A 12,279-nucleotide genomic window follows, 5' to 3' on the forward strand; every position below is an offset into this window, starting at 1 on the left:
CTCTAACAACAAACACTAAAAACAAAATAAAATTAATATTTAAGGGCTCCCATACAACAAACGTTTTTTTTACCTTTTTTGCTCGTAATCAATAATGGCAACTGCTAGGTACTTTAAATTTTTATAAAGCCCTTAGTTATTATGTCTACTTTAATAATTAATAATATTTAAATAAAATAAAAAATTTGGGTGGCTCCCATACAAAAACACAATTTTTGGCCTATTTTTCTTCTATAACAGTACAGAACACTTCTCGCACGAATCCGACTCGCACTTGGCCGATTATTTCTGTTTTGTTTGCATTAAAGAAGTATGACATAAAATGTATGGGCTATTGGTCCAAATCTCCACCACTAATGAGACCTATTTAGTAAAATTGTCTACTAAATACTGAATGATTAGAACCAGACCGCAATCAAAAATATCCTGTCAGTGAAAAGTTATGGTTCAATGAAAAGTCACGTTTTTTACCATTTTGTATGAAAAATATAGTTGATGTAAGTAATAAAAATATATTGTTTGGTGCAAATGTCCACCACTGATGATACTTCTTATGCCGGCTCTTGATATAGGCGAACGCGTTGGCCAACGCGTCTGCAGACGCGTTGGCAGTGCGCTTGCAACGGCGTTTGTGAGTAATCCACACATAGGAAGGTCGTTCAGTATGCTTTGGATCGCGCCAATGTGCGGACGGATTCAAAATGGATGTTTAGTCGCTAACAGCTGCAGCTGTTTATTTATTCACAGCTTATAATTACTTTGTAAATGTGGACAAGAAAAAGTTTTTAAAGAGTATTCTGGAAATAAATAAATAAAAGGCGAGAAAACGTAACAAACAAAGAAATAAACTCACTTTTACATAATATTTTATAATATTAAAATAATATAAGTAATTATTTTATTACCTACTTATTATTTATTAAATTATTACATACAAAAATTATTACATATTATAATAATTATCATAATAATAACTCCGGGCAAACTGATCGCGCGGCCTATGTGTGGATGGAGCGCGAAGCTTGCGACAAATGTCCTTTGATCTTTTGCCGACATTTCCGACCCGCGCGGCAAGCTCGCAGATGCGTCGGCCAACGTCTAAATACCTACGGCCAACGCGCGAACGCCCGTTCTACACATTGGGCCAACGCGTCTGCAGACGCGTTGGCCAACGCGTTCGCCTATATCAAGAGCCGGCATTATGTAATGGTCTGCTAAGTACCTACTGAATCATTATATAACTGGACCGCAATCAAAAATATCATGTCAGTAAAAAGTTGTGACAAAATGAAAAAGTTTTCTACTATTTTATTCAATAAAATGTTATTGATATGATCCATTGCATTTTTTAACTACTTAATCTGTGTTATGTCATGCCGCTTGGCATTCCCTATTAGGTTTTCAGTAAAATAGAGAATATCAATACTGAAAGTTACTCTATAATAATTATTGAATAATAAGTCAACAACCAAAAAATAGACCCTACATATATGGAGCTTCTCCAAATAATCTATGATAATAGCACCGCCGACATTAAACTTAGTACCACCGGTCCTAAGTTCAAAATTCTTAATGGAGTGAAACAGGGAGACCCACTTTCTCCGAAATTATTTTGCTGTGTCCTTGAAGAAATTTTCCGAAAACTGGATAGCCAGTGGTCAGAGAAGGGCATCGAAATTAATAAGAAAAGGCTAACCAATCTCCGCTTTGCCGACGACATAGTCCTTTTCGCTCCTACAGCCGCAGATCTCCAAGTTATGCTCCAAGACCTCAGCACTGCAAGCCTCGAGGTGGGACTTACAATGAACAGGTCCAAAACACAACTGATGACCAACAGCACGAGACGTAGGGTCGTGTTGGACGAGCAAGAAATACACTATGTCGACGAATATATCTACTTGGGCCAGTTAGTTTCTTTTGACAATAGACCAGGAAAGGAAATCGATCGCCGAATTGAAAACGCCTGGAAGAGCTACTGGTCCATGAAGAAGCTGATGAAGGGAGAGCTACCAATCTCCCTGAAGCGCAGGCTCGTCGACATGTGTATTCTGCCCGTCCTAACCTACGGTGCGCAAACTTGGTCATTGACCGATTTACAAAAGTCCCAACTCGGGGTTTGCCAAAGAGCAATGGAGCGCAGTATGTTGGGAGTAAGTCTTCTGGACAAAATAAGGAACACAATACTGCGCTCACAAACAAAAATCACGGACGTAGGAGTTAAGGCGGCTAAGCTAAAGTGGGATTGGGCTGGCCACGGTGGCCGTATGCATCCCGACCGCTGGGCAAAGATATCGACAGAGTGGGTACCTGAAGATGGAAGACGCAACCGTGGCCGGCCTAGGAAAAGATGGCGCGATGAGCTGGAGGCGTACCAGCCGGGCTGGCCAACGGTGGCGCTGGAGCGAGACAAGTGGAAGACCTTGGGGGAGGCCTTTGCCCAGCAGTGGGATAGCATAGGCTGATAAAAAAAAATAAAAAAAAGTCAATATATGGGTCTCGTTAGTGGTGGACATTTGGACCACTTTAGTTCATTCTCCTTGACTCCGCAATTACTAGACTGATTTTGGTGGGTACAGATGACAAACACATTAGGCTACTTTTGACAGCAGTATGGTATTCAGACGGACAAAGTCATAGGCAGCATCTAGTCACATCACATCTAGTGTGTTAACAAATTTGTAGTTAAGATTTTTTTTACTTACCCTGGCACTAAAATTTTATGTTCCCAGCGATACTGAAGTTCTTGCACTAGCTCATACCAAAAATGTGCTAAATAAGGTAAACCACCTGCTTCTAACAATCGAGCTGCAGTTACTGATAGCCGCCACACTAGTCCATCCTCCGGGCTAGCTTTTATATAGTTGCAAATTTTTGGATCACTGGTGTCCTGAAAAGAATAAAAAGACATCATTGGACTAGAGTTTTAGTTCAAGCTCAAAAATGGATATAGAAGATTATAAAGTGGATTCTATTAAGTATTTCAATTATTAAAGCTATTTAGAAGACAAAACAACTTCTATGGCTTCATGGTTGAGCATTTTATGCTTAGGCCAAAGACATCTGGTTCTGCCCCAGACCCAAGATATTTTTATTTTAAAAAATATGTTGCAATACCTTTTCATTGATCAATGCTTTAAGATATGGGAAGTCATTATCTTCAACTGCATCCGGAAATACATAGTACAATAGAGGCATCAAAAGGTCATCTGTTATTGGCCCTTTGAAATCAGAGGATGTTGTGTTCCTGCCAACTGCTGCCTTCACAAGTTTTGATATTGTTATTGGGGCCTCTGTTATTTTGTTTAAAGGATTAACCAATCCCAAACTTTTGCTCAACCCCAGAACATCCATCAGTAAATTATTATTTTCTAACAGATTCATTACCCTTCCGATAACTTCGGATAATTGACATTTAATATTATTTTTTATTTTGAGAGTTATGGTCCATGTTGGTGCCATTAATGGATCAATGTCTGAAAAAGTTGATGAATCCATGATAGCACTCTCTCTAAATTGTGGCCATATAGCATTCAACAAGGCACTCTGAATAGGATTATTTTCTGACCCAAAGGGAAGTTCGATTAACTTTTTTACATCAAAACCATCAATTGACAAAAATTCATTAGATTGAGTTCTTATTCTCCAGGCGAATGATTCTGAATCCTTCATTTCATATGAAAACTTAGCTGATATAATAACTGCGTCTAAGGGCACAGGAGATGATATTTTTGATTTAAATAAACTCACTAGGCCACTGAGATGTGAACACTGGTTAGATATCCGCTTCAAATGTATTGTATCAAAATTCATTTTGTAATCATTATCTTCGTAAATACCAAGGTAATTATGCTGCCAATGTTCTCGGATCTTAACAAAAAACGGCACAGAACAGTCAATATTAGCAAATGCAATATTCACAGAACTCAAAATCAGTTTAATAATGCTTCCATCCACTAAGGGGCCCTTAGGGTATAACATAAGGTAGTTTTTCAGCCCAAACCAATTGGAAATAGGGTAAGGACTTGCGTCTGTATCGTCCATAAACATTGATGTGGCATCCCACAGATTTTTATGTAATTCTGTGATGAATAATGAGGAGTCATCACATCTTAATTTCGATGTTGATGGTTGTGTTTCTAGATAATGATAAGAAAGCATAAAGCTCTGTCCCCGAAATTTTATTTCTTCAGATTTTATTGCCCACTTCTTTGTGTACTCACAATCATATTGGAATTTGGCTTTGGACAAATGCCACTCTGATATCACTTCTTCGAATCTAGCTATCAACACCTCCCATTCTGAAGCAGTGGTAAAGTCTTGATGGTAAATATCATATTCGTCTATTTCTTCGTTCATTTTTACGGACAAACAAGAAAGCTATTAAAATAAACAGCAATAAACGAAAACAAGAAACAGCACTTGACGCAACAGCTGTTTTTGACACACAAAACCTACACAAAACTGACAATTGACAGTGACAGCTACTTTTTTCAGGTGTCATGTGCCAATCTGTATTGTGACTTATGGCCAAATCTCATGGGGGGGTGCAAATTACCTAAAATCACATTTTTTATAAGCTAGTATAAAAATTAATAATATTTAAATGGCAAAAATTCGTTTTATTATTTTTAATTTTAATAGAAAAAAGTACTTGATAATATACTTAGTAGGGACGTCAACATGATCCAGGGGATCGTTACCTAGGTAACCACATGGTAACCATCAGTCGGTAACAAATGGTGTATCATGTATTATATTAATTCTCTACGCAAATAACAATACCAACAAAACTACGACAAAATTATACCAAGAAGTTGTTGTGACTACGGCTGCCTAATAATATCGTCAAACAACTGTTTATTTTATTGAAAAAACTGCCAACATGTTTCGGGGTGAAAACTCACACTCACTGAGCTATGAACAGCAGGCAAAATTTATTCAAGACCGAATTTCTAGCGTTGAAAAGAACTTTGGCGAGTTGTGTGTTGGTTTCGGTGATTACGCAAGAAAAACAGCAAGGTTGTATCAATAAGCGCATTAAATAATATGAAATCCAATAACTTCGTCTCAAATAATAATATTTTTATACTTACTTACAAGTTTAAATGCAGTAAAACAGTTTTAATTTCTATTCTAACATGAACACAGAGCCATCTAGCGTCAAGAAGGTTTTTTTAAAGTTCTTGGTACAGACTACACAGCCATCTAGTGTCAAAAAGAGGTTACAACATAATAGGGAACTACAAAAAGCTTGAAATAAGTACAAGAGTTCCGACTGAAACTTGTCTTGGGATATTATCCATAAACGGCAGTACCTACTCGAGACACACACGAGGGACGGAATATTTCAGAACTAAAATAATTAGCCAAATCGATTCATCCGTTCTCCAGTTTTAGTGGTACTAACAAATTGCGGTTCTTCTATACTTAGTACTGTCTCTCTGCTTATAAGAACACCTTAATTTTTTTTACGTATATTTAAAATACTTACATAATAATATATTGCGACTTTACTGACATTAATTATTTTGTTTTTAGGGTGCGAGATATGGGCGATGAACTAGCAAAAGTCATTAAGGACTACGCAAATAATGAATTAGTTAATAAATCACTAAGCGCGGGACTTGATAATTTATCGCTCACATTATCGGCTATTGAGGAATATAGAAATTGTGAAGTACAGAGATTAGAAGCCAAGGTATTCTGTGGTATTTAAGTATTTAGCTAAGTACTTTTTTCCTGAATAATTGTAGTCCCTTTACAGTACTTTTACTTTTTACTTTTTAGTTTAATAGGACGTGTAGGTACCCAATTACCTAAAGAAAAATTTCTAAAGAACTAAGTAGACTGCCCTAGACTTGAGCTAAGTAGTATGTGACAAAGTTAAAGTATTTTCTTATACCTACAGGTCATCGGCGAGCTATGCCAATATGAGAGTATCTGTAAGCACGCACGCGAGGAGTTGAAGCATACTATGAACGTACGGGAGAAGGAGATGGCGAGAAAGAAGATATTGGATAAAGCTAAAGAGAGACAACCGTTTAATCGACAACAAGTGGTAAATTAAACTAATCGATATTGCATAAAATTTGAGAACCTACTTTTTTAGGGTGATCTGGTAGCTCTGTAGTATTTTTCGATACCCGATACCGCCTACCGTATACCGTAAACAAATTTTACAGCGCCTCTAGCGGTAACTTGCGAAACTAAAATCGCCATAATAATATACTATACAGTAGGGTTTTTTTTTGCGCAGGGGAAACCCATCATGGGTGCCCCGGGTTGGGGGTGTGCCTCAGTTATCTGAAGCACCCCGGGGGTATGTGAGACTCTTACTCACTAAAACCACCTGCGGTTCGCCTTCAGCCGTATAAAGAAGGGATGTCCCGGATTTAACAAACACAGGACTCCCTCCACGACCGGCCGGTCTACCTCAGAAGGGACCGGACTTCCACCAAAATTAGGGAATGCTTCGGCAAACTGAAGCGTTCCCCTCGGCGCCGGGACTGACTAAGCCGGGGAGGTTCCCATCCTCTCCCGGAGCCCCGTTAGACGAGAGTTAGGAGGTTCGCATAGCGTCGCCTCCGCACACCCGTCCTACGCCGGCGGAGTGGCAGAGAGGTAGGATCGTCCTCGCTGTCCCGCTTCGCGGCCTCTTTCTGCGACATAACAATTTCGCAGAAAGAGACCGCCGCCTGCCAGGCCTCATCGCCACCATGAGCACCATGCTCGGGAGCGAGAGGTCCCCTCCTAGCACTGCCACGAGATCGTGGCGATGCACGGGCCAACGATCGCACACCTCAAGGGTATGCTGGGCCGCCGCAGCGCCACACTCATGGCAGGCTGGCGTTGGCTCTCTCCTGGCGACCTTACACATGCGGAAGGTGAGGGGTTTCTTCTTGCGGCGCATCCACGCCGCAAGAACTGGACGCAGTGCCTCAGGGGTACGTTTACCGTACCGTGTCTGCACCAAATCCTCAGCCCACCTCCTCAGCAGCCACTGCTCTCCGAGTCTCCGGAACGAGAACGAGTTCCCACGAAGGGGCTTCGCCATTCGACGTCCCCTGAGTGATGAGGAGGTTCAACTCGGCGAGCACCCTCGCCGTGAGTTCCCATGGCGGTTCCCCCGCCAGAAATACTAAGTAGGTATACCTAAGTATACTTAGTCGGTATCGAGTAATGAGTATCGATAAATACTATAGCTTTAACTCATGGAACATTGTAGAGCTACCGTACCCAAAGGGTAAAAACGGGACCCAATTACTGAGGCTTCGATATCCAGGCTGTAACTTAAGAACCGCTATAGCTAGACTTCTGAAATTTTCACAGATTGTGTATTTCTGTTGCCGCTGTAACAACGAATACTAAAAACAAAATAAAATAAATATTTAAGTGGGGCATAAGTATATTATGTAACAACATAAAAAATACCCATACAACAAAACATTTTTTTTCTAACTTTCGCTCTATAACGGTACGGAACCCTTCGTGCGCGAGTCCGATTCGCACTTGGCCGATTATTTTGAATTTACGTATTTAATACTTACCAACTGCTAAGTTACTTATTACTTACAGTCATACGCTGAAACGGAACTGTTGAAGGCGTCTGCAGAGATGACGCGCACGGCTAAAGGCCTCAGCGAGCAGACGGAGTTTTTCGAGCGACGCAAACTGCAGCAACTCAAAACTCTTCTGTCTAATTTCGTATCAATAGAGATGACTTTTCATGCGAAGGCGTTAGAGCTTCTCACTGTAGCGTATCAGCAAATCGCTGATATCAACGAGAAAACTGATTTAGAGGTGAGAATATAAATAATTACCTACTATACTCATTAGTCATCGATTGCCACTTAGGCAATCATGGTCGAAATGGCCGTCTAGTTACAAAATTTTATATAAAAAAATATGAAGTTCTGTAACTGGCGTCGTGGTCTGGAGTCCAGACTCTGGACACAGATATTATAGACCATTACCTATGGACTATGGAATTATTTTACTACTTACAAAATGGAAAAAAAAAACAAAGTGGAAGGGCGTGAGAAAGAGAATTGCCGCCCGGCCCGTGCGCCCGGTGCAGTGGCAGGATGAGATTGCGGCCAGCGCAGGAAGAAATTGGCTTATCACTGCAAAAGATAGAGAACAATGGAACAGTTTGGAGAAGGTTTTTGACCCTGGGGGTCCACATCTAGCTAAATATTAATTACAAAACTGTTTCGTAGTAATTTACATTGTGGAATAATAATAAAGTTATACTTAGATACATATTAAGTACTCATATTATTATTTATTTTATTACTATGGACTATATGGTCCAGACCACGACGCAAGTATTATATATAGTCTTCTTCAGCGTTTTACTTCTTAGTTCTTGCAATTCATATATCAATAATTATTGTCATACGAGCGTAGTAGTAAAGGATCACTATAATCATCTTTAGGAACAAGGTATAAGTACCTACCGTCTTAGATATTATAAGGCTAATCAAACATTTTTTTCCTAGCCATTTAGTACAGGTCTTACAGGCCAAGAGGATCAGGTACCTAACATTTTTTATTTAGGTATCTATAGTATCTACACTCAAAACATGCTGTTAGTTGTTACATACCTACACATTTGCTCGCACTTACACTGGTAATAATCAATATAGTGGTCATTTCTGTACTTACTCCCCATTTTTTATTGATTCACCTTGTGCTTTTTTTCTTCTATAGCAAACATTATTATAGTAGAAAATTGAAAAATACAAAAAAATATACCTAACTTGGTACAAATTCACCCAAACATATTGCTATTAGTTTCAAGTCACAATAGTGAGGTTTTGAGCTGCTAATGGTCCTGAACTTGAGACATTAGTAATTTTCCATATTCTAGACTCTAGTGCAATGCAAATTGTAATGCAATTATTTCACATGCTTATTGTTTTTCTTTAGAACTTTAGGAGAAAGTTAAGGTCCCCGGAAAAGCAAGTGAGCCATGGTTTTTCAGCAAGATCCACATCCTTGTCGTCACTATTGCACAACTCTTTGTATAAAGCGGACGATTTTACAACGGTAATTTTATACGAATTTCTACTTTAGGTACCATCGAAGAAATTTATTCATAGGCAGTTGATGGACCTACGTCATTTGGTTGGGTTGGACCGTTGGGTTATGGGCTATGGCCTATGGGTTATGACTTATGACGTGGTTATGACAATAATAATTCAATGTTAGTCGATAAATTGCGGCTGGGTTTGATGTAATGCTACCAAATTACGTTGGTCCACCACCTGCTTATGAATCAACTCTCATAGAACAAATAAGTGCATAAGTACCTATAATATTTCAATTTGCCGTTTAAAAAATAATAATAAATTCCAATACAATTTTAATGCAATAGCGACTCTGTGTACTTTTTCAATTTTCATACTTTGAACGCCTCGGCGGTCTAGTGGTATAGAGCGCGGCTCTTGACTCGGAGGTCGTGGGTTCAATTCCCACGTTGGAAACATGTTAATTCCAAGTTTGGTTAGGACAATGCAGGCTGATCACCTGATTGTATGACAAGTAAGATGATCCATGCGTCGGATGGGCATGTAAAAAGTCGGTCCTATGCCTGATCTCTCGCCAGTCGTGTCGGTCGTCCGTCCCATTGGGTTATGAGAGTAAAAGAATAGAGAGTGCTCTTGTGTATGCGCACACACTTGGGCACTATAAAATTACTCCTGCGTAGCTGGCCTGGTTTCAATGAAACCGGCCACCGTCACCGAAACCGGTGTGGGAGCTAATAAATATATAATATACTTTTTACAACTACTCTTGCAAAAGAAATTAAAACTCGACCGATTTGTCCTCTTTTCCAGTCAAGTATAATAATTCTTATTGTGTATTTCATATCAAGGCCCCCGGAAGACTGCAGTCCCCCGAAAAGAACGGAATAGGAAAAGCTAAGTCAAGTTCAATTGGAGCTTTCATGAATCACGCAGCCAATGATGACGATGAAACTACTGTAAGAAAAATAATTACTATTACCTACTTTTAAAGTTCTATCAGGAATTCTTTAAACTATTTTCATTCCCGTTCCTCAATGTATCTAGTTTGTTTGTTTGTTTGAACGCGCTAATCTCGGGAACTACTGGTCCGATTTGAAATAATCTTCCCGCACAATAAACTTTTATGATTACTTATCGCCTAAACTATTCAATCTATTTTGATGAAATTTGGTATGGCAATTGGCAACACTTTTAGTCTCGGGAAAGGACAAGGGATACTTTTTATCCCGCACAATAAACTTTTATGATTCTCGCCTAAACTATTTAATCTATTTTGATGAAATTAGGCATGGAGATTGGAGATACTAATTTGAATCTGGGACAAGGAATGTGTTTGAAAATGTGCGGTTCCCACACAATATTAACTTTCGCCTTTATCATATTAATATTATAGCTTCATTCATTATGAGACGACGTACTCATCATTTTTAATGAAATTCGTTAATTGTAAAACGAATTACGACGTCCTCACTCGACCGCGGTCAGGCACCGAATGTCGTATCGGCCGACGGCGACGTGTAGAGGCGTACCGCCATCGCTGGGCCATCATCCTTTGATGTGCGGCCGAAAAACCGACACCGCCGCCACTCCACGGCCATCGCTGGCGCCATCGGCCATCCTACTTCACTACGTCCTCCCCACGCTGGCCCATTGTGATGGCCAACTACGCTGGTCCATCGTGTAGAGCCGCAATAAGATAATAGACAAAGAGACACTTTCGTATGTATCACTATGTATGTTATTCTATTGGAAGGATAAGTATTGAGTCAGTTAGATATTAGCAAGCCCAGAGTCCAGACTAGAGCACCAACTCAGTTGTGCTTTTTCATTTCCGCTAGACCATTTACTATTTTCATTCTTTTCAGGAATCCGATGGTTCGGAAGATACTGAAGGCAGTACTTCGGAAGCGACTGAATCACGCTGATTTAACTTTTTACCCGTTTACCAACTTATTAAAACTACCTAATTGCAATTTAGAATTACTTTTATAAGTTATTAGAAGTTAATAAGCTATCCTCTACTTGGTTGTCCAAAATATATTTTCGAAATAAATTGAGTACTTACTTACTTATACTTATCAAAGATGCAATTAATTTTTATAGTTCAAGGGTCCCTTTTTATTTATGGCATATTTGCGCACTGCATAGTCAAACGAGCACACAAATCGCCTGTTAAAATTATTTATACAACTTCCATAATCGATTTCTTTACTTATTAGCTATTTATGGATTTTTACAGTTACAGAATCATTTTTTCATGGCGTCCCCCCCACATTATAAAAAGTACTTTCATGCCTCTTGATCAGTACAATATAATAATATATATGTACTAGCTGACCCGGCAAACGTTGTTTTGCCATATAAATTATTAAGGGTGAACAACCCTTATTACTTAGGGGTATGAAAAATAGATGTTGACCGATTCTCAGACCTACTCAATATGCTCACAAAATTTCATGAGAATCGGTCAAGCCGTTTCGGAGGAGTACGGGAACGAACATTGTGACACGAGAATTTTATATAATATAAGATTTCCATTTGAGGTACCATTGAAGAAATTGATTCATATGCAGTTGACAGACCTACGTCGGTTGCTCCTCAGGCAATTGCAGTAGCAGCAAGCCCGTTGGATCTTGTAGGGGCAGGATGCTTGTCTTCTCAAGCACGTGGTCCGCTCCGGAGCGTAGCTGAAGTACTCTTGAATTTTGATGCACTTTGGTCGGCCGACCACACAAAAAGTTCACAGCGATTATATTGAAAAACCAAAAGGGAAAGAAACTTGAAATTCCAGCTGGATTAAGCCTTTTCAAGGAAAAATTATCAAAACAAAATTTTCTCGTATGCCATCAAGCCCGGTCCGCGGCAAAAAGGAAGGGAGCAGCAAACACTTGTCATCTGTCAAGTGTCAAAGATATGTATTCTTCGTCTTCTTCCGACAGTGGTGAATTTCCATATTATAGATTCATCCAACCAGGGTTGCCAGATTGGGCGACAAGTAGCCAATTGGGCTATTTTGCGGTCCTCCGCGGCTACAAAAAATTTGGAATGGCGACTTATCGCCTGTTGGGCGACACGGTTTTTTACTTATCGCCTATTGGGCTACTGCCTACTATTGTATTTTCGTGAACGCGGCCATAGTATCAACGAACGCAGCGATGCGTTGTCTATGCGCGGCCACTTTCACTCATAATATGTGGTTCGCCGCGTGGGTGGCTGTTGAATATCATTCTGTTCAGGAGCAGAGAGA

At 39.7% G+C, this 12,279-nt stretch overlaps 2 protein-coding genes across 3 annotated transcripts in view; one reads left to right on the forward strand and one right to left on the reverse strand.

The window, feature by feature from the left end:
- LOC121733929 (rab3 GTPase-activating protein catalytic subunit) overlaps positions 1-4,432 on the reverse strand; it is a 40,933-nt gene extending 36,501 nt beyond the window's left edge. The window contains exons 1-2 of the mRNA XM_042124334.1: positions 3,115-4,432; positions 2,703-2,887 (exon numbers count right to left, since the gene is read on the reverse strand). Of these exons, the coding sequence (XP_041980268.1) occupies positions 2,703-2,887; positions 3,115-4,356 (1,427 nt within the window). The 5' untranslated portion in view covers positions 4,357-4,432. The remainder of the gene's footprint in view (positions 1-2,702; positions 2,888-3,114) is intronic.
- A 312-nt stretch (positions 4,433-4,744) lies between these two features.
- LOC121733988 (protein FAM92A-A) lies at positions 4,745-11,058 on the forward strand. Of its 2 annotated transcripts, none has more exons than XM_042124410.1 (7): positions 4,745-5,019; positions 5,539-5,698; positions 5,909-6,058; positions 7,576-7,800; positions 8,502-8,537; positions 9,881-9,988; positions 10,898-11,058. In XM_042124410.1, the coding sequence occupies exons 1-7, from the start codon at positions 4,883-4,885 to the stop codon at positions 10,955-10,957; spliced, it is 876 nt and encodes a 291-aa protein (XP_041980344.1). In that variant the 5' UTR covers positions 4,745-4,882; the 3' UTR covers positions 10,958-11,058. The 2 variants fall into 2 exon arrangements, with proteins under 2 accessions (XP_041980344.1, XP_041980338.1); XM_042124404.1 differs by lacking the exon at positions 8,502-8,537 and adding an exon at positions 8,932-9,051.
- Positions 11,059-12,279: the final 1,221 nt, after the last annotated feature.

This window comes from Aricia agestis, chromosome 1, assembly GCF_905147365.1.
Source record: "Aricia agestis chromosome 1, ilAriAges1.1, whole genome shotgun sequence".
Classification (NCBI taxonomy): domain Eukaryota; kingdom Metazoa; phylum Arthropoda; class Insecta; order Lepidoptera; family Lycaenidae; genus Aricia; species Aricia agestis.

What these genes read in the sequence shown, in the direction of transcription:
- LOC121733988 (XM_042124404.1), top strand. Translation starts at nt 4,883, where the DNA reads ATGTTTCGGGGTGAAAACTCACACTCACTGAGCTATGAACAGCAGGCA. An exon ending in CGTTTAATCGACAACAAGTG is followed by an intron (nt 6,059 to 7,575) that starts GTAAATTAAACT and finishes TATTACTTACAG; the next exon opens with TCATACGCTGAAACGGAACT. An exon ending in ATGATGACGATGAAACTACT is followed by an intron (nt 9,989 to 10,897) that starts GTAAGAAAAATA and finishes CATTCTTTTCAG; the next exon opens with GAATCCGATGGTTCGGAAGA.